The sequence below is a fragment of the Loxodonta africana genome, chromosome 1 (genome assembly GCF_030014295.1).
Source record: "Loxodonta africana isolate mLoxAfr1 chromosome 1, mLoxAfr1.hap2, whole genome shotgun sequence".
NCBI classification, from domain to species: Eukaryota; Metazoa; Chordata; class Mammalia; order Proboscidea; family Elephantidae; genus Loxodonta; species Loxodonta africana.
In genome coordinates this window covers 52645495-52664567 of record NC_087342.1, presented here as the reverse complement: position 1 = coordinate 52664567, position 19073 = coordinate 52645495, and the positions used below count along the sequence as shown (strand labels likewise).

Here is a 19073-nt window from a genome sequence, read left to right as displayed (position 1 = left end):
CTGTAAGATTCTGTGAGAGAATCTGTTTCATGCCTCTCTTCTAGCTTCTGGTGGTTGCTGGCACTCCTTGACTTGTAAAAGCAATGCTCTAACCTCTGCCTGTGTTTTCATATGGTGTTCTAGAACTTTCTATGTCCTGTCTTATAAAGACAGCAGTCATGGGATTTGGGGCCCACCCTAAGCCAGTATGACCTCATCTCAACTTGCTCACATCTGTAAAGACCCAATTTCCAAACAAGGCATGTTCACATGTACTAGGGCTTAGGGCTTCAGCATATCTTTTAGGAGAACACAATTCAACCCACAACATCATCAAAATAACATCAAAATACAGACTGAACACAATTGTTATTTTGTGTTTACCTTTATTTACCTTTTTATTACCAAGTTATTTAATTTTTATTCTCTGTGGCTCAGGGTTTCTCACATGTAAACTGGGGGTAATAATAAATGAAACCCACTGCCATCAAGTCAATTCTGACTCATAGTGACCCTGTAGGACAGAGCAGAATCGCCCCTTAGAGTTTCCAAGGCTGTAAACTTTTACGGCTGCCACATCTTTCTCCCGCAGAGCAGCTGGTAGGTTCGAACCGCCAACCTTTCAGTTAGCAGCTGAGCGCCTTAACCACTGTGCCACCAGGGCTCCTTGGGATAATACTATCACCTATATAACAGGGTTGCTTTGAGAATTAAATAAGTTAACACATGGAAAAACTTTAGAACAGTTCCTGGCACAGTGCTCAGTAAATGTTAGTTATAATAAAGTATAAAATGGCCATTTTTATTTTGCTATTCAAATGAGGAGCTGTAGTTATGAAGGAGCAGTAGGAAGTGGCTCCCTTCAGAAGGTGGGGTCTTCATCTGGGCGTTGAAGGATGAGATTGGTTTGAGGATGGACATACAGAGACTGACACATGTTTATGACAAGTGCATAGCTGGATGTATGACCTGTCCTACCTGTGAATCACATGAGTGAAGACAGGCCCTCCGTTCTCACCTTTCCATCTCTGCCACAAACAGAAGAACTTTACAGTGTCAGCGACTGGACAGGTAAAACATGAGAAGACACTTTTCTTGTAGAAGTGGCGCGCCATCTGTAGGGCGGCGCGGTTTAAAGAGAGACTGCTGGTAGACAGGGCAGGCTAGCTCAAGAAGACAGACTGAGACTGCTGTGGGAGTGCCGAGGAGAACAAGAAAAGAGCATCAGAGCAGCTACTTACTTCATATGAACTCAGTTAGAATGAACACAGTAACTGTTCCAAAGTAGACCTTCAAGACCTGTCATTTCCCACCTTTTATTTCTTTCCTTGTCTGTGTTCCGTCAAGCCCTGTTTGCTCCACAAAACCTTCCTTAATTATCCCAGCGGCCCCCCGCCCCCAACACCATTGTTCTTCCTCTGAACTCCTACAACCTAAACCCAGTTTACTTAATGATGTGCCATATTTGTTCCTGTTGTGTTTGGTACGTACAAATAAAATACACATGACGGTATTTTACAGACTGAACACAATTGTTATTATTCAGGATTTTCACGACTGTGTTTCTTTTCAGATTCTCGAGTCAGAGGATGGTTCATGTTGGACTCTTACCTACCTACCCTTTTGCTTACTGTCATGTACCTGCTTTCCATATGGTTGGGCAACAGATACATGAAGAACAGACCTGCTCTTTCTCTCAGGGGTATCCTCACCTTGTATAACCTTGGAATCACACTTCTCTCTGTATATATGCTGGCAGAGGTTAGTGTTTATGTGGCTCCAAGCCAGTAACTGGGCAACTCTTAGGAGTAAGTGAATTTAGCATACCTGAACTATCCGAGGTTGCTATCAAAACCATTCAAGACCTCGAGGACTTGTTTCATTGTTTGGTTTTATGCCTTCAGGAAGCCTGGAAGACCTTATCTCTAACTTGAATTTCCTCTGAGATGTTTAGTCTTTTTCATTGTAATTTAGAATTACAATTGAGATCAGAAAGGGCCTTTAAAGATCCTGTGTTACAGTTCTCTCCTTGTACAGATTATGACAATGAGCCTTGGAAATGTTACACATTTGCCTGAGAATAGACAGCTGTTTAGTAACAGTAATTTTTAAATTGACTTAAACACAGTTAGTTTGACTAAAATGCAAATATATGTCCCCTTAAAGTAGATCCCTGTATCTTTGGACCACCATGGCAATGGCAGAGCAGTTTCTCAGGACTGAGCTCGGGAGGTCTGAGTGGCATTCCATCTTGGCTCTAGCCGCCCACGTGACATCATGTACTTCCCATCCTTTGTAAGGCACCAAGCCCAAGTAATTTTACGACAAAGTAACAATTGCCCTGCCTATAAAACCAAAGATATTTTACTGTAATACAGCAGAAATCTAAACATGTTAAATGAGCCTCTGCTAGCAAAGAAAGAGAATGAGAGCAGGAGAGAGACAAAGAGAACAAAAACCTACCAGAATCTTTCTTAGGGAAAAGTTAAAATAAAATCGTTCCTACAAGGTATAAGTGTCTGTTAATGGCACAAGTATAAACTCTCTTCCTGGTATACTTGAATTCTAAAAGAAAATCAATCCTTACCTTAAAATGTAGGTTCTCTCACCTATAAAGTTTATTTTGTGAATTATTCTAATAGTAGATAATAGACATTGCCTTAAAAGAATGTGCTGAAACTCTGATAATGGGATTTTAGGCCTTGTCAGAGTGCAGGAGATGGAATTTGGGGTCAGGAAAGCCATGCTGGAAGGATGATTTTTATTTTAAGTTCTCTAGAAGGCGAATTTTAGTTCACTCCCTCCTAAGTCAACTTGCAAGATAGATAGCAATTTACAGGGTTAATTTCCATATACAGCGAAGGAAAAGACACTCTTCCCTGCCTTGTTGTCAGAAGGAGCAGCTGCATCAGAGGAGCCAGCCTGAAGGTCTATCTGCCTCAGCACCTCCAATACCCAGCTGGTATTCCTTCGGTGTTGTGGACGCAGAATTTGAGTTACAGCTCTGTCACTCTGTCTGTAGTTAAGTGGATCACTCTGGCTGCTACCCACACTATCAAGGATGAGCTGGGAGCAAGGATGGAAGCAAACCGGTCTAGTTGGGAGAGAATTCCAGTACTGCAGGCACAGATGGTAGTGGCTTGGATTAGATGGTAGAGACAGGGACAGGCTGGTGGATATATTTTGGAGTGATTTAGGCCACATCTCTTGAAGGCTATTTATTTCCTACTCTTCAACACATAGATTGGATGATTTATGCACATCAGCCCGGCTATGGGATTAGGGGTGGTCCAGGGTGAGACAGGCAGGGCCTCCCTTAGCTTCATGCTTAATTCTGCCCTTCAGTTACTAAACTGTCAAGTTGTTCTGCAGAGGTGCCCCAGAGATGGAGACGGCTGGGACACACCTGACTAAAGCAGGAAATGCTGCAGGGAGACCAAGGACCTGCCCTGTCTCCACGCTTAGGGGTTCCTCTGCCTCTGTATTTTCAGCATACAAAGTAGAGACTAGAGCCCCTTACTCCAGAACTGCAGCCCGGCCATAAAGGTTTTTAATTCATTTTTCTGCAGAAAGTTCAACAGCTTTCTTATTTTGAAAAAATACACTAACACTCAAAAATTTACATAGATTTGAGGGTATTCCTAGGTACCCCCCTAGCCTGCAGTGGTTCCCACCGGAGAACCCAGAGTTTAAAGCTCCTCAGGGAAGTGGGGGATGACTTGGTTTGTAATAGGGCCCATTAGGAAAATGCATGCTTTTTTTTCCTACTAGATTAATTCATTCTGATTATCTTCAATTATGATGTTAACTGAAAGGTGCCTTTGTTAGAAAAAAAAAAAAAGAAGGAAAAAGAAATAGATCAGGACAGTGGAGGGAATACTCACAAGGGTTCTAAAATACTGTAAATGGTATTTTTCAGTTGATTTCTTTTTCATGTTTAACTAACACCCGTCTGTCACTGCTCTGTGTATGCACTTTAGCAGAGCTCTACTTTATACATCTGACAGACAGCAGAAAATAGTGGGCTTTTTGCACATAGTACCTGATGGCAATTAACGCCAAATGCCTTACTCTCTAGAATTTTAAGTTCCTACAATAACAATGAGAAAGAAGGGAGAAGAGTACTTTCGTATTTTTTCATAGAATAAAATGTTCATCTTCCCATGATACTGTGGATAGATAGAATGCTAGATGAGGAATCAGAAGGTCTAAACCCTAGTCATTGTTCTACCATTTTCTAACCATCTTGAGAAAATCATTTACTCCTCAAATATTTATTGAGGGCTTACCGTGTGCCAGGCATTGGGCAAGGAGCTATAGGTACAAAGATGATAAAAAAAAAAAGGCACGGATTTTAGAGAGCTTTTTGGTTTTTAAGAGTAAAGGGGAAATGAGTGTTTAGTTATCAAGCAAAAAATACAATGAAGGAACGTAGTTTAGGAACCTTTCTGAGCCCTGATTTTTATATGTATAAAATGGCAATAAATACCTGTTTCATAAAATTGAGATGATCAAATAAGATATTTATATATTATAAGCCAATATAAAATATTACTCAAATTTTAGTGTCATTTCTGCACATTTCTTTACATTCAATTAATTCTGCACTATATTTATGTAAACATGCATTACTTAAGGAGAATAACTGTTGATTTCAGTTCAGCAGCAAGAATTAGATCCTTTGATACTATGTGTTTGAAGATAGGATCAAGTCAAATTCTGGGAGGGTTCTGTTCAAACCTTGAGTAGATGCGGATCAGAAACATGAACGGGAGATTCGATTTGTGTCCAAATCCTTGTGTTGATTTCTTCCTTTCTTGTTTCCTGGGCAGCTCATTCTCTCCAGCTGGGAAGGAGGCTACAACTTACAGTGCCAGGATCTTACCAGTGCAGGGGACGCTGACATTCGGGTGAGCCATTAGCAGCAACCCTGATAACCGGTTCTCACTGGGAAGGGGAGAAGGCTTTCTCCTTCCAGATAGGAGCAGGGAGCTGGGATTGGATAAGAAGGGGTTCCTGCTCTAACTGAAATGATTGATACCAAAAATGGGTTTTCCAGACGTCCATCTTTAGGCAGCAGACTGGATAAACCATGGCTCTACAAAGTGGAATGAAGAAGATCTCTACAAGATCTATAAGAAGCATTGTTTCAACTGACTTTAAAGGAGTATTTGACTGGACATCCCCCCTAGTGGGCTATATCTTAACATTCAGTAATTTTTTGTTGCTATCGTTAATAATAATATGGGTATTGCTTTTTTGAGACTGTTACAGGTACACTGTAAGATAAAGTAAGTATATAGAATTGTTAATCTCATTCAGAATTCATATTTGAAACACAGAAGAAAAGATACAGCACTTAAACATAAAGAAGTTAATGAAGGAGGGGAAATCACTAACTAGGTAGTAGACAAGCGTTAACTTTGGTGAAGGGAAAGACAACACACAGTGTAGGGGAAGTCAGCCCAACTTGACCAAGGCAAAGCCATAGAAGGTTCCTAGACACATCGAAACACCTTGAGTTACTGGGTCTGAGGGCTGGGGACCATGGTCTCAGGAGATATCTAGGTCAGTTTGCGCAACAGGTCATAAAAGAAAATGTTCTACATCCTACTTTGGTAAGTGCATCTGGGGTTTTAAAAGCTTGAGAGTGGCCGTCTAAAATATATCTATTGGTTCCATCACATTCGGAGCAAAGGAGAATAAAAAAAACCAAAGACACAGGGAAAATATTAGTCCAAAGGACTTATGGACCACGTGAGCCACAGCCTCCACCAGCCTGAACCCAGAAGAACTAGATGGTGCCTGGCTACCACCACCAACCACTCTGACAGGAACCACAATAGAGGGTTCTGGACAGAGCGGGAGAAGAATGTAGAACAAAAATCAAATTCACAAAAAAAGACCAGACTTACTGGTCTGACAGAAGACTGGAAGAACCACCAAGACTCTAGTCACCGGACCCCCTGCTAACTCAGAACTGAAGCAAACTCCTGAAGTCCACCTTTTAGCCAAAGATTAGATAGGCTTATAAAGCAAATAATAACAGACGTGAGGAATGTGCTTCTTAGTTTAACCAAGTATAGAAGACCGGATGGGCAACACCTGCCCAAAAGCAAAGACGAGAAAGCAGGAAAGGACAGGAACCCTGGCTGAATGGACACGGGGACCCCGGGTGTAAAGGGAAAGGGGAAGGGCTGACACATTGCAGGGATTGCAGCCAACTCACAAAATAATTTGTGTATGTATTTTTTAATGAAAAGCTAATTTGCGCTATAAACTTTCACCTAAAACACAATAAAATTAGAAAAAAAAAGTGGATAAACTGTGATGCATCCATACAGTGGAGATTTTTCAGCAGTAGAAATACATGAGCTATCCAGCCACAGAAAGACATGGAACAACCTTAAGGCGGACTGTGAAGTGAAAGAAGCCAGTCTGAAAAGGCTACATCGCTATGTTCCGACTATAGGACTTTCTGGAAAAGTCAAAACTGTAGAGAAAGTAAAAAGATTAGCAGTTGCCAGGAGTGGGGGAGAGGGGGTAGGGATGAACAGGTGGCGCATGGGATTTTTAAGGTGGTGAAACGCTCCTGTATGACACTGTAATGGTGCATACACAGGGAATGAACTCTGATGTGAACTGTGGGCTTTAGGTAATCACAGTGTGTCAGCACGGGTTCATCAGTTGTGGCAGGTATACCACACTAATGCAGGATGGTAACTGTGAGGGGGGTAGAGGGAGCCTATGGGAGCTCACTGTACTAGCTACCCAGTGGTCTACAAACCTAAAATTGCTTGAAAAAATAGTCTATTAGTAATAAGCAAAACAAAAATAAAGAAGTTAAACTAAAACCCTGTAATTGAAAGTTCAAATGGAAAATATTAGAATTAACTTTATTCTTTCTTAAAAACAAAAAACTTACTTTGAAACTATCCACAGAATAGGTCTGCTTAGTCAGTGGTAACCCAGTGGCAATGAGCAATGAAAACCCAGATTGTGGTCTCTAAATGTAATTTTATACCAGAAGGAATTCAAAGTTCTTTAGAGAATTTGGTGGATTCTGGGCTTGGGACAGGAAATGTGTAAGATGAGCCAGGACGTCTTGTGCCAGAAAGCAAGGAAGCTATCCAAGACTTCTAGGGTCATGACCCAGAGAGGACTCCCAGTGGAGAAAGGCAGGAAAATTGGAGTATCAAAAAGAATAGTGACTAGAATGGGTTGAAACATATTAAATATATAAAAAGCCATGAATTTAAAATGATACTGAAAGAATCTCATCACCTTTTAATGATTTCTAGGGTACGAAAGCATTATTCTAAAAAATAAAAACAAAGGGGAAGAATTAAACGTTTATCTCGCTTTTCATATGTGAATTTCAAAGTAACCAAATGTATGAAGAGGGAGAGTCCTTCTCTACAGAAGAGAATGCCCCCCAAGAAATGAGTAAGCCACAGGAGAATTAGAAAAGCCCATTTTGCAACTCCTAGTGAAACAATGGATCTAGGCAGCAGTCATCTGTAAGCGATAAAACTGTTGGGTAGAAGCTGATTGGAGAGTTCACAAGGCTTGGTCAGGCTGCTAACACCTGGAACTCACTGTTCAAGCTTCGTATTAAAGCAGAACCACCAGGATTTATGTAACTCCTGATGTGGCGCAACACGAAGCACACAGCACCACCTCTGAAATGTTCTTGCCAAAAAATATTAAACCTGAATCTAACTGCTGCTGCTGTTGTTAGCTGCTGTCAAATCGATTTTGACTCATGGCAACCCCATGTAACAGAGTAGAGCTGCCCCATAAGATTTCCCAAGCTGTAATCTTTACAGGAGCAGATTGCCAAGTCTTTCTTCTCTGGAGCTGCTGGGCACGTTCGAACCTCCAGCCTTTTGGTTAGCAGCCCAACGCTTAATTGTTGCGCCACCAAACCGAAAGAAACCCATTGCCGACAAGTCAGTTCCGACACAAAGTGACCCTGTAGGACAGAGAACTGCCCCACAAGGTTTTCAAGGCTGTAATCTTTATGGAAGCTGACTGCCACATCTGTCTCCTGCAGAGCCGAGTGCTTTAACCAGTGCACCACCAAACCGAAGATCCTTAACCTCACTGCTATTACAGTAAATGTGGGGGTTAGAGAAGCAAGTTAAATGACACTGCAAAGAAACCATCATCCAAATCCCTAATACTCCAATTCTAGACAGTTGATCTAGTTTCTCCCAGAAATAAAAGATGTGAAAAAAGCAGGAGGAAGGAGAGTGTACTGTTACTGGTTAAAAGAGACTTAGGACTCTGAATTGGCAAGTATTATATATATCTTACCACAATAAAAAAAAATTTATAAAAAAGACTTAAGCAAATGCAAGGTGACTTTGTTTGGATCCTGATTTAAACAAGTCAGTTATAAAAAGACATTTTCAAGACACTCAGGGAAATTTGAACATGGCCTGGGTTATTAGATGATGTTAATGAATCATTAATTTTATTAGGCAAGATAATGGCATTTTAGCCATGTTAAAACAACAAAAATGTCTCCTGATCAGAAATATTTTTATGTGAAATAATATGGTACCTTGGATTTGCTTATAATACTGTACGTTCCTCCCCTCTCCAAAAAACGGTGGTAGGAAATAGGATTGATGAGACTAGATTGGAATATTACTAAATTTTTTTAAAGTTCAGAGGTACATACCACAGGGTTTCAAACAGGTGAATGTTTGAAAAGTTCCATAAAAAACATGGGTTATTACTAAGAGAGATGGTAGAAACCTTTTTTATTAAAATCCTTATTAAGGTGTACATTTTTAAAAAGGTATAATACAAATAAAGTAAGATATATATAGATTTCTGTATACCTGGTGTATTTATAATCCATTATCACAGACCAGCACACTTGGGTTACCATACAGTTCTCTAAAGGTCATTATTGTGATTGATTGATTGATTGGTTAATGCTTTTGAAGGATAATTATTCCATCAAACATTGATGGATACTTCACACGACACCTTCTGATTATCTGCTTGGGAGGCAGACAGTAGACCTTTGTACTGTAATTTCAGGTATGAGTCAGGATCCACGTGCGCGGCACCTAACAACAACAACATTATATAATGTCTCCAAAAGCATCTTTTCAGTGTTTGTGCCAAAAACACAGCGCCTTTAACTGAAGAAGTGTTTCCGTGTAGATGAGACTGTAGGAGGGACTTAGAAGGGAAATGAGGTGCTAATCATGACCGACCACTGTTAGGGATGAAGATCATCTGGACGTTTAATCTTGCCATCCAAGGAAGATATATAAAAGAAGAACTCAGACTCCTTGGTTAGTATAATGCTTACAGATAACACATAGATAATAGGTACGTGGTAGTAGAGAAAAATCACAGTTGAGTGTAACGAACAGTAATGGTCTCCTGTTCAGCGCTGAGCAGTGAGCAAAGGTAGGAGACAGTCTCTGCCTTTCCGTGACGCTGTCTTTGGGAGGGGCAGATCCATGGCACTGACTACGCTGTAGTATGGCTGTTGACAATGGGTGCATAGTTAACTTGGGAACACAAATGAAGAAGCAGTTGAACGAGTTAGGTAAAACTCCAGAGAAAGGGTATAAAAGGATGGCTGGCAATTCGCCAGACATGAAGTGGGAAAGGACTGTTGGACATGGAGAGAAAGGGCAACAGGTGCACGAGGAAGCGTACACAGGCCATCTCACTAGCACTCAGGATACGTTGGCGGTGTGCTCAGAGAATCATGGTGGAAATATCAGCCAGCACAGGACAGTGAAATGCCACGTACTCAAGCAAGTCATCAAGACTTAGTTCTGTAGATGCGGAAGATTAACTGGATCAGATAGGTATTTGAGAAAGGTAACTCATCCTTTGTTACAGTGGGGTGGATTGCCCCCAGTAAGGAGACCAGTGGCAGAGAGAGCAGGGAAGAGGCTTTTCCAGTATCAGGAGCAAGTGCACACCGGCAAGGCACAGGTGGAGATCGAAACACAGAGGGACGGGCACGCGGAACATCTTTATTTATCACTTTTTTTTTTCTTTTTAAAATTCTTATAGGTAGCCAAAGTGTTATGGTGGTACTACTTCTCCAAGTTAATAGAGTTCCTGGACACAATTTTCTTTGTTTTGCGGAAAAAAACCAGTCAGATAACTTTTCTCCACGTATATCACCATGCCTCTATGTTTAACATCTGGTGGTGTGTCCTGAACTGGATACCTTGTGGACAAAGTAAGTGACTGTGTTACTTTTCCAGTCTCCTGTGGAACATCATGTGGAGATCTTGTGTATGTCTCTGTGTGATCCACCAGAGCAGTGGCTTTCAAGTTTTTTTAGAGAACTGCAGTAAGAAGTATATTTTATATGACAACCCAGTGTACTCATTCATAATGTGTATGTTTTGTACAAAACAGAAGTTTCATGAAACAGGATTTACCCTGGCTCTGTGTGATGCACTCTGGTGGGGTTTTTGTTGTTGTTTAATTCTATTTCACCTTTTTTGAAAGCTAGTGACAACTTGCTACATTGTAATTTCACAGTTCACTAATCTGTCAGTTACAACCTGCAGTTTGAGAAACAGGGAGCTAGAGAGAGCTGTACTTTCTGTTGGGTATTTGTCTCAAACCAAGAATTCCAGAATATTCTGTGGAAAGTCAGAACAGGTAAAACTTAAGTCAAAATGAGTTCATCCTAGGATTTAGAATCTTGTAGAGATGACACTAGGAAAAACTCTAAGGTTTTAACTGCACTTTCACAGGTACTGGTCTACTCAGAGTAGTCTGTTCAGAGTAGACCAGTACTTGTGAAAGTGCAGTTAAAACCACAGTGTGAAGAAGGAAACTGGCAGGAGTGAAGTGGGCAGGGAGAGATGCTTTTTGCACCTCTCCTAAACTGTGACAGAATCCAGGCTTTTTTTTTTTTTCTTTCTTTCTTCCTAAATTTTATTTATTTTGTTGTTGTTGAGAATACACACAAACCATACATCAGTCACAGTTTCTACATGTACAATTTAGTGACACTGATTATGTTCTTCGAGTTCTACAACCATTCTCAACCTCCTTCTCTTGTTAACATAAACCCATTGCCTCTTAAGATTCCCATCCGGTCTTTCGAGTTGTTATTGTCAGTTTGATCCCATACAGATAGTTCTAAAAAGAGCATAATGCTTAATCAAGGCAGACCTTTTTTACTAGTTAAGTTAAACTATTATTTGGTTTTAAGAAGACTTCAGGGGATAGTTTTGGTTCAAGGTTCAAAGGTTACCTCAGAGAAATAGTTTCAGGGGTTTATTCACCCACCGTGGCTCTAGAAAGTGTAGAGTCCATGAGAATTTTAAATTCTGTTCTGTATTTTCCCCCTTTGATCAGGATTCATCTATGGAATGGTTGATCTAATGTTCAGTACTGGTAGCTGCGCACTATCCAGTTCTTCTGGTCTGATGGAAAAGGAGGCAGTTGTTCATAGACTCATTTACCAACACATTCCATATATTCCTCCTATTCCTCACTCCTTCCTTTGCTGCTCCGTGTGAATAGAGACCAATTGTTGTGCCTTGGATGGCCACTTGTCAGCTTTTAAGACCCCAGGCACTATGCAGTGAACGAGGAGGTAGAACAGAAGCACTAAATACAATATTAGGCCAATTAACTGGGATATCCCATGAAACCATGACCCTAAACCTCCAAACCTAGAAACCCGTGAGGTATTTGGTTGTACATAAGCAACCTCAGAGCTACTCTTTTTTTTTTCTTTTTGTCATCATTGTATATATAGCTATTACACAACTTTTACCAGTTCAGTTTTTTACAGGTATACAACTTATTGACAGCAATTACAATAATTGGCTGTGCAACCTTAACCCTTAACCAATGTGATTTTTTTCCGTCACTGTTAGTCCCTCTTATCCCCTCCCTGTCACCCCTAGTAACCACTAATAAAGTTTGGTCTCTATGCATTTGCTTTTTTCTTGTCTTTTATATAAGTGCAGAATTCAGTTTCTTGAGTTAAGGAAGGAAGACTAATTGATAATATCAAAGGAAAACTATTAAGGTTAAGTAGTTTTTATGATAGTCAACAGTTTCATTACAGATCATTAAGCATGTAAAACTCAGTATCAAGTAATCACTATGTAGACATATACAGGATTCCTGTGAAAAAAGTACTATGTGCTTTCATATAAACTCAAGTGCCTTAACAGCTTACTCCAGCCAGTATTTGTTAAGCACTTACTACATGCATAGTATGGTACCTTTTGTTTATTAGTCATTGATTTGTATTTATCTATCCAGATACCTAATCCAAGATTAGAAAACTAAGCTAGAGAATTTAAATTAGTTGACCAGCATATGTGCAGTGCTTTTTAGTTGATGTAGTTTTACGTTACCTGGGTTAATCCTGTCACAACCTTTGGAGGTAGTTATTGTTACTGTTGGAGCCCTGGTGGCACAGTGGTTAAGAGCTCAGCTGTAAACCAAAATGTTGGAAGTTTGAATCCACCAGCCACTGCACAGAAACCCTATAGGGCAGTTCTACTCTGTCCTGTAGGGTCACTATGAGTCGGAATCAACTCGATGGCAACAGGTTTGGGGTTTTTTGTTGTTATTATGATAGCCATTTTACAGATGAGAAAAATTCACCAAGGAAAAGTAACGTACCCAAGGTGTCATGGCTAACTAGTGGTCTTCTGACTCCACAGTCTCTTCCACCATAGGATTGATGGCCCATAGAACAGCAACACAGATCCCAAGCTAACACTTTGAGCCACACACTGTTCTAAGAACTGTACAGTATATTATTTCATCCTCAAAACAGTGAGTTCCATATTTCCAACAAGTAACCCATCTCTCACATATGACTCTCAGTTGGTCCAGTATAGAACCTAGCCCTTTCTTCTTGGTGTCCTCAACCAGTACTGACAGCAGTTCTAGTGGAGACTTTTAATGAAGATGGCGGCCGGGGACAGGGGAAGGGTGGTGGTACAGCACAGTTCAGAGCAGCAAATATCCTAAAATTGGCTTTTAGGTATCCTTTTCCTACAAGTCCATGAGGGGGACTGGCCACTGAGAAGGCCTCACTGGCCAGTCTTTCTCAGTCCCAGCCTCCCGCCATCTTCCTGGTCCTTCTTTCTCTCCCAAGTTCTCTCAGCTTCCTCAGCATCTCCTGGTCCCTAGGTCCCTTTCCAGTAGAATTTAATTACTTAATTATGAAGAGTAACATTTCTTTGCCTCTCTAGTACCCTGTTCAGCCAAGTACTGAAAGCTATCTCTATATAGTTAAAATGGCTCAGTAAAGGCTCTACTAAAGAGAAGGCAGTTCTCCCTCAGAGAAAGTTAGCCACTAGCTTTAAACATTTTCCCCTCTCTCTCTCCTCTGATTAGCTGATAGTAATGACAGTTAAAGAGACAGTGAAACCTTTGCAAATCAGGAATTAACTGTTTGGCTGGCATTCTGACTGAAAAACCATCCCCAGTTTAGTCCTATCTGGGGAGTTTTTGCTGAATCCTGGAGTAACAGCACAGTCTTCAGGGAGAGTATATCAGCATGGCTTTGCTATATGATAGTGCCATGTTTGTTTATCCATTTTCAGCTGCGATGCACAGGAAGAACCTCATTTGGCAAAGAAGAATGGACAATCCCTCTTTTTCAACGACTAGTAATTTTCACACCATTCTTTTATAGGTTTCTTTGGACCAACACTGAACAGTTTCATCCACATTCTCATGTATTCCTACTATGGACTTTCTGTGTTTCCATCTATGCACAAGTATCTCTGGTGGAAGAAATATCTCACACAGGCTCAACTGGTATGTTAACCTTTCTTTCAATTCTTCTCCCTGGGAAACATCTAAATATTCTCAAGGATGGGGGAGAGGAAGCAGAAATCTCAATCTTCTTAGAAGTCAGAGCTTTTCTATGTGTGATAAAGGCTGCCTATTTTTCTCTAAAACTGGCCTTTTAAGAATTAAACTTTGTGTATGAAAGTGTCCTTTGTGGATACTGGTGTCCCCCCACCCCATGCGTGGCTTTGCTAGCCACGGTTTCAGTTACCTGTGGTCAACCGTGGTCCCAAAATGTTAAATGTAGCGTGATGACATCTCACACCGTCCAGCCCAGGGACCACATTCACATAACTTTTATTACAGAATATTGTTACAATTGTTCTATTTTATTATCAGTTATTGTTGTTAATCTCTTATTGTACCTAACTTATAAAGTCAACTTTGTCATAGGTATGTGCATATAGGACAAAACATAGTATATACAGGGTTCGGTCCTATCTGTGGTTTCAGGCACAAACGTATCCCCCACAGTTAAGGGTGGACTACTGTAATAAGATGTGCCTTATTTTGAAATGGAGATGAATACATTTTAAAATCTATTTTTACCTATTTAAATCATTTTTACTTAAATCATTTTAACCTCTACTTTCCCATGAAATTTATAATGGGCATTTCTACATACTACTATAATTTCAAATAAGCTGTATGGATAGAATAGTGGGCTGCCTTCAGTGTTTTTGTATTTGTTTCATTCCTGCAAAATGTATGGCATAATGGTAGTTGATTCCTAAATTGTTACAAAAGTTCAGAATGGTTATGTGGCTGCAAGAGCCCAGCCCAGGGTCCCCTCCTAGTGACACTCTCCATCGCTCCCCCAGGTCCAGTTTGTGCTCACCATCACGCACACCATGAGCGCTGTTGTCAGGCCCTGTGGCTTCCCCTTCGGGTGTCTCATTTTCCAGTCTTCCTACATGCTTACCTTAGTCATCCTGTTCTTGAATTTTTATGTCCAGGTAAGTGAAGTGCAAATATTCATTGGTCTAACAAGAGATTATGTACTTTTGCATTACGTATTTGTTTAATTTTACTGATTAAAAATTATAGTTGTTAGGTGCCGTTGAGTCAGCTGTGACTCATGGCGATCTTATGTATAACAGAACAAACGTTGCCCGGTCCTGCAGGATCTTCTGCTTCTTGACAACTAAAATAACAGAGGTGCATAAAGTAAGAAGTGAAACTGGCAATCCTATGTCCTTTCCCCAGGGCTTCCCCCTCAAAGGATAACCACTGTTAATAGTTTAGTGTGTATTCTTTTAAACATTATTCAGTGCATAAAGATTTATCAAATATACCATTGGGTCAGACATGCAGTTCTCAGTTTGCATTATGTATTTACATCATGGAACCAAAGGCTAACATCTCAAAGTTAAACACCGTGTATAGTAAGACAGATCGAGGAAATTTATATGAATGGAAAAAAAAAAAACATGGGCTTAATTAATATTTAAAAAACTTACTCCCATAGCAGCTACTGTGTGATGCTAGAGACTCACTGCTTATTCAGAAAAAATTCCTTTCGACAAACCAGTGTGGGAAGGTCACATTTACTTTTCTTTTATCAAGGGTCATTTCCTTTTTAATTAACAATTTACATGAAGAGAGTTTCAAAATGCAGTCTTAAATTGACTTTATTGTACAAGAACTGAAGAAAGCAATAGCAGCACACAGACATCAGATGGTTGTAGATTTTAAGTTGCTCTCCTTTGAGGGCTGGGGAAATAGAACTCTTCATGAAAAAAATGAGTACATTCATTTTCAAAACAGGACTTTGGAAATTGTATTCAGCTGTATTTTCTTCTTCAGACAAACAAGGAAGTGCCTTCTTATTTTTTCTTTTGCATCTGCTGAAAGTTCACCCATGGTGGTTTTATACAAAGTACAACTGTGGGAACAAAGCTTTTGACAGCTTTTCAGCTCTTGTATTTCTGAAACTGGACTGGCTAGGCTTTGTCTTTTATAAGAGTTAAAAGTTTCCTTTTAGAGAAATAAGCAGTGATGGAAAGAAACAAAGCCACAAAAATATGAGTGTTAAGGGAATCCTTTTGGTGTTAAAACTTGAAGAGAAGCAGGTAGCCGAGCCAGGGTAGGTAATGGCGCTGGAAGCTTTAATCCTACACGCTGGTTCAGATTGAATCTTTGTCCTTTGTAAACTGAATTTATAGTTTCAAGTCTTGACCTCTGTTGATACTATTGCTTAAAAAAAAAAGCTCAGGAGGGAAGCCAAGGAAAAATGAGGCTTCCAGCTCAGCTCCCAGAATTTAAGACTTCAGAAAACGAAACCAATCCTGAATCCCAGTGTTAAAAATAACCCAAACTCACCAAAATGTGAACACAAGGCTTATTCTGAGCAGTCATCCTATGTGCATATAGGGAGACCATTTTGATTCCAGAAAAAGCAAATGGCTAGAAGAAGCTAGGTACACTGAGGCTGTTGTAGAGGAACGACTTTGACCAAAGCCTTCTGCAACAAAGAGATTTTTATTGTGACATATCAGAAAACAGAGGTGGGAAATTGCTGTAAGCACTCAGGATATAAGCAGACTAAAATCCAAAGAAGTACGGTCTATAAGTGCTTTTTATACAATTTTGATGGGTGCTGATTCATTATGAGTAAGTTACTTACAAAGAACTAAGATCATGATTGGGTAACCCTTTCTTGTTTTTTTTTTCTAACAATTCATTTCTTGCCTCAGAGGTCCTGGGTCAGTCATATGATGAATTTTTTTTTTTTATTATTTGTTACATGGGCTGGGCATAATACCGGGTAGATCTTTAACCACTTCCTGGGGTAAATTGTTATTTAGTTTTTGGTATGCACATCCACTGTCCATTGAACCAGTTAGAGCACTCTGTCTGGCTACTTTAATGTAGTTTCCTATTGTTTGAAGCTTTCTAGATTCTGACAAACAAGTTGGCCTTTGTGATTATGGCCTGCTGTGGTTAGGCTAACCTTTTACCAAGGTTTATAAAGAGAAGAGGAGGGAGAAATACAGATGATCAACCTTTGGCTAATCTTAACATGGTTGATTGAACCCTGCCTTTCCCCTTTACTGAGATCAGCTGACATCAGGTCACTTCTGGCCTGGCTGTTGATAATTTGGGTCTCCACCCACCTGCAGCCAGGAGGCTTTTTGAGGCTTAAATTAGGAGGTAATGGTTTGACAGCTGTTCCTTGCTACCAGGATAAGACAGTTACATTGTTGTAGAGCAGTTTCTGACAGGCTTTTGCAGTTTAGGTCAGGCTTTTTATGGTTAATATTTGGTTTTGTGGACAAGAAAAATCTTAAAATCAAAGTGAAGACGTCTGTTATTAATTTTCCTCTTCAGCACCAGGTACTAGGACTTTGAAAATAATAGCGCTTTGTCACTTGAATTTTTTTTTAATTATAATCTTTCCCAAGCAAGTGACTAATGCAGAATAATTCAAATGCTGATCATATAACATGCCATTGGAGCCTAAGTAGTCCATAAGACGAGAAAAACCACCCTTCACTGAAGTCTGTGCGTTTGCCTTGGGTTTTATCTTATTTTTATCTTTAACCAGAGGTTTAAAAATTATCATATTACAAACAAGCAAGAATTCTTATTAGAAAGGCCAGTACCCAACGAAATCATGCGTTGTTTGAGACTATATGCAGCATTAAAGACAACATTTAATTCTCATTAAAGAATCCTTTTTTCTTTCTTTTTTCTCTTCAAAATGTGCACATCCAACAGACATACCGCAAAAAGCCAATGAAGAAAGTTGTGGAAGCGCTGCCTGCAGAGAAAGAAGTTAAAAACGGTTTTTCCAAAGCCTACTTCGCAGTAGCTAATGGAGTGATGAGCAAGAAAGCGCAATAAAAACAGTAACAGGAAAAGCAGATAAAATAGCCTGACAGATTCGCTTGTTTTCAAGCACAGACTGAATTGGAAGTTATATATGTTTTAGCGTCTGCAAATTTCTTTTGAGTTTATAAAGCATTTGTACCTAGAATGTATTACTATATTGCTATTAGGTTAGCGTGTTAATGAAATGCTTTGGACAGCACTGAGATGATGCCGAACTCTGCAGACCTCATCACTGGTGCAGCTCCTCTCTCCCAACCTTCCCACACACCCTTACCCCCTCACCAAAAATTTTCTTTATGATGCCTTATACAGGTCCTAAGTCCCCCCACCCTACAGGAAGTCTTCAAATAAAGAGTTTTGTTCAGATTAAAATGTTTACACCAAAATGTTAATTATCTTCTACATACAGGGTATGTTCTAGTCTATATTAAGCAATAATTGCCAGTGCGTAATCAGTCCATCTGTTCCTTTAGGAGTCAACCTCAGAAGATATTAAAATGGGATCATAAATAGAAGACAGAAAAATCTAGCAAAACTCACTCTTCAGCCAGAGTCTGTCAAATTCCCACAACCACTCCTGATTCTAAACTTAGTGATGTGGTGATAAAATTTTTATTTTTTATTTTCAAGATTCGTTTTTCTAAAAAGAAAACATCCTCTGCCAAATCCTCATAACTCAGGGGCTTTGGATAGGAATAATGCCTCCGTTTTAATATGGTTTCCTCAGTGAGTCGTACATTCACGTCTACCTCCCGTTCTGTCCGCCTAGCTTGGTTTGCAGGTTAAGTTTTGAAAATAGGAAGAAAAAAGGTGGAGCACTCTGGGAAAATTTCACCCCTGCGATATGAGCCACAATGAAAAGTGCCAACTTGGCAAATGCAGCACATCCCTTCCCTGCTCAGGTGTTGCTGTCTCTACTGAGAACCGAGCAGTGACTATCTCCTCCCTCCCTATTATTTATGTTAGATTTTATTAAGAGTGGAAACATTTTCTGAAGATCTGATGAATATTTACTTACACCCTATAAAATGAGACTTGCCAACTTTGACACTTTATCTTCTTTCCTAGCTTTTTCAAGTAAGCTTTGAGGTCAGAGTGCAAACGTCAAATGTATAAGCATCAGAAAGGTGTCTCCCATTGTCTTAACACACTGCAGTCGATCTGAGATGCCTTTCTTGCCATTTTTCTTTCTGAGCTGTAGTTTTAAAATTATTTGCCCTGTAAAGAAAGGATTGTACTGCCTTCTCTAACTTTCAATTCATGTAAACTACCCTTCTCAGAATTCTGGCCGACTTTTGGAAAGGTGACTAACTCTTATTGTAGTCTCCAGGGTGAATGAGCTGTGGTATCCCCTTCTCTACAGTTCACCCGTTTCTACTGAACATACATCTTCCTGTCTAATGCACACTCACTCCTGTATTTCTTCT

General features: G+C 39.9%; 1 protein-coding gene across 1 annotated transcript in view; it reads left to right on the top strand.

Annotated features, from left to right (window-relative positions):
* ELOVL2 (ELOVL fatty acid elongase 2) overlaps positions 1–17761 on the top strand; it is a 29130-nt gene extending 11369 nt beyond the window's left edge. The window contains exons 3-8 of the mRNA XM_064293498.1: positions 1553–1740; positions 4812–4889; positions 10036–10207; positions 13655–13779; positions 14634–14768; positions 17533–17761. Coding sequence (XP_064149568.1) covers positions 1553–1740; positions 4812–4889; positions 10036–10207; positions 13655–13779; positions 14634–14768; positions 17533–17658 — 824 coding nt within the window. The 3' untranslated portion in view covers positions 17659–17761. The remainder of the gene's footprint in view (positions 1–1552; positions 1741–4811; positions 4890–10035; positions 10208–13654; positions 13780–14633; positions 14769–17532) is intronic.
* Positions 17762–19073: the final 1312 nt, after the last annotated feature.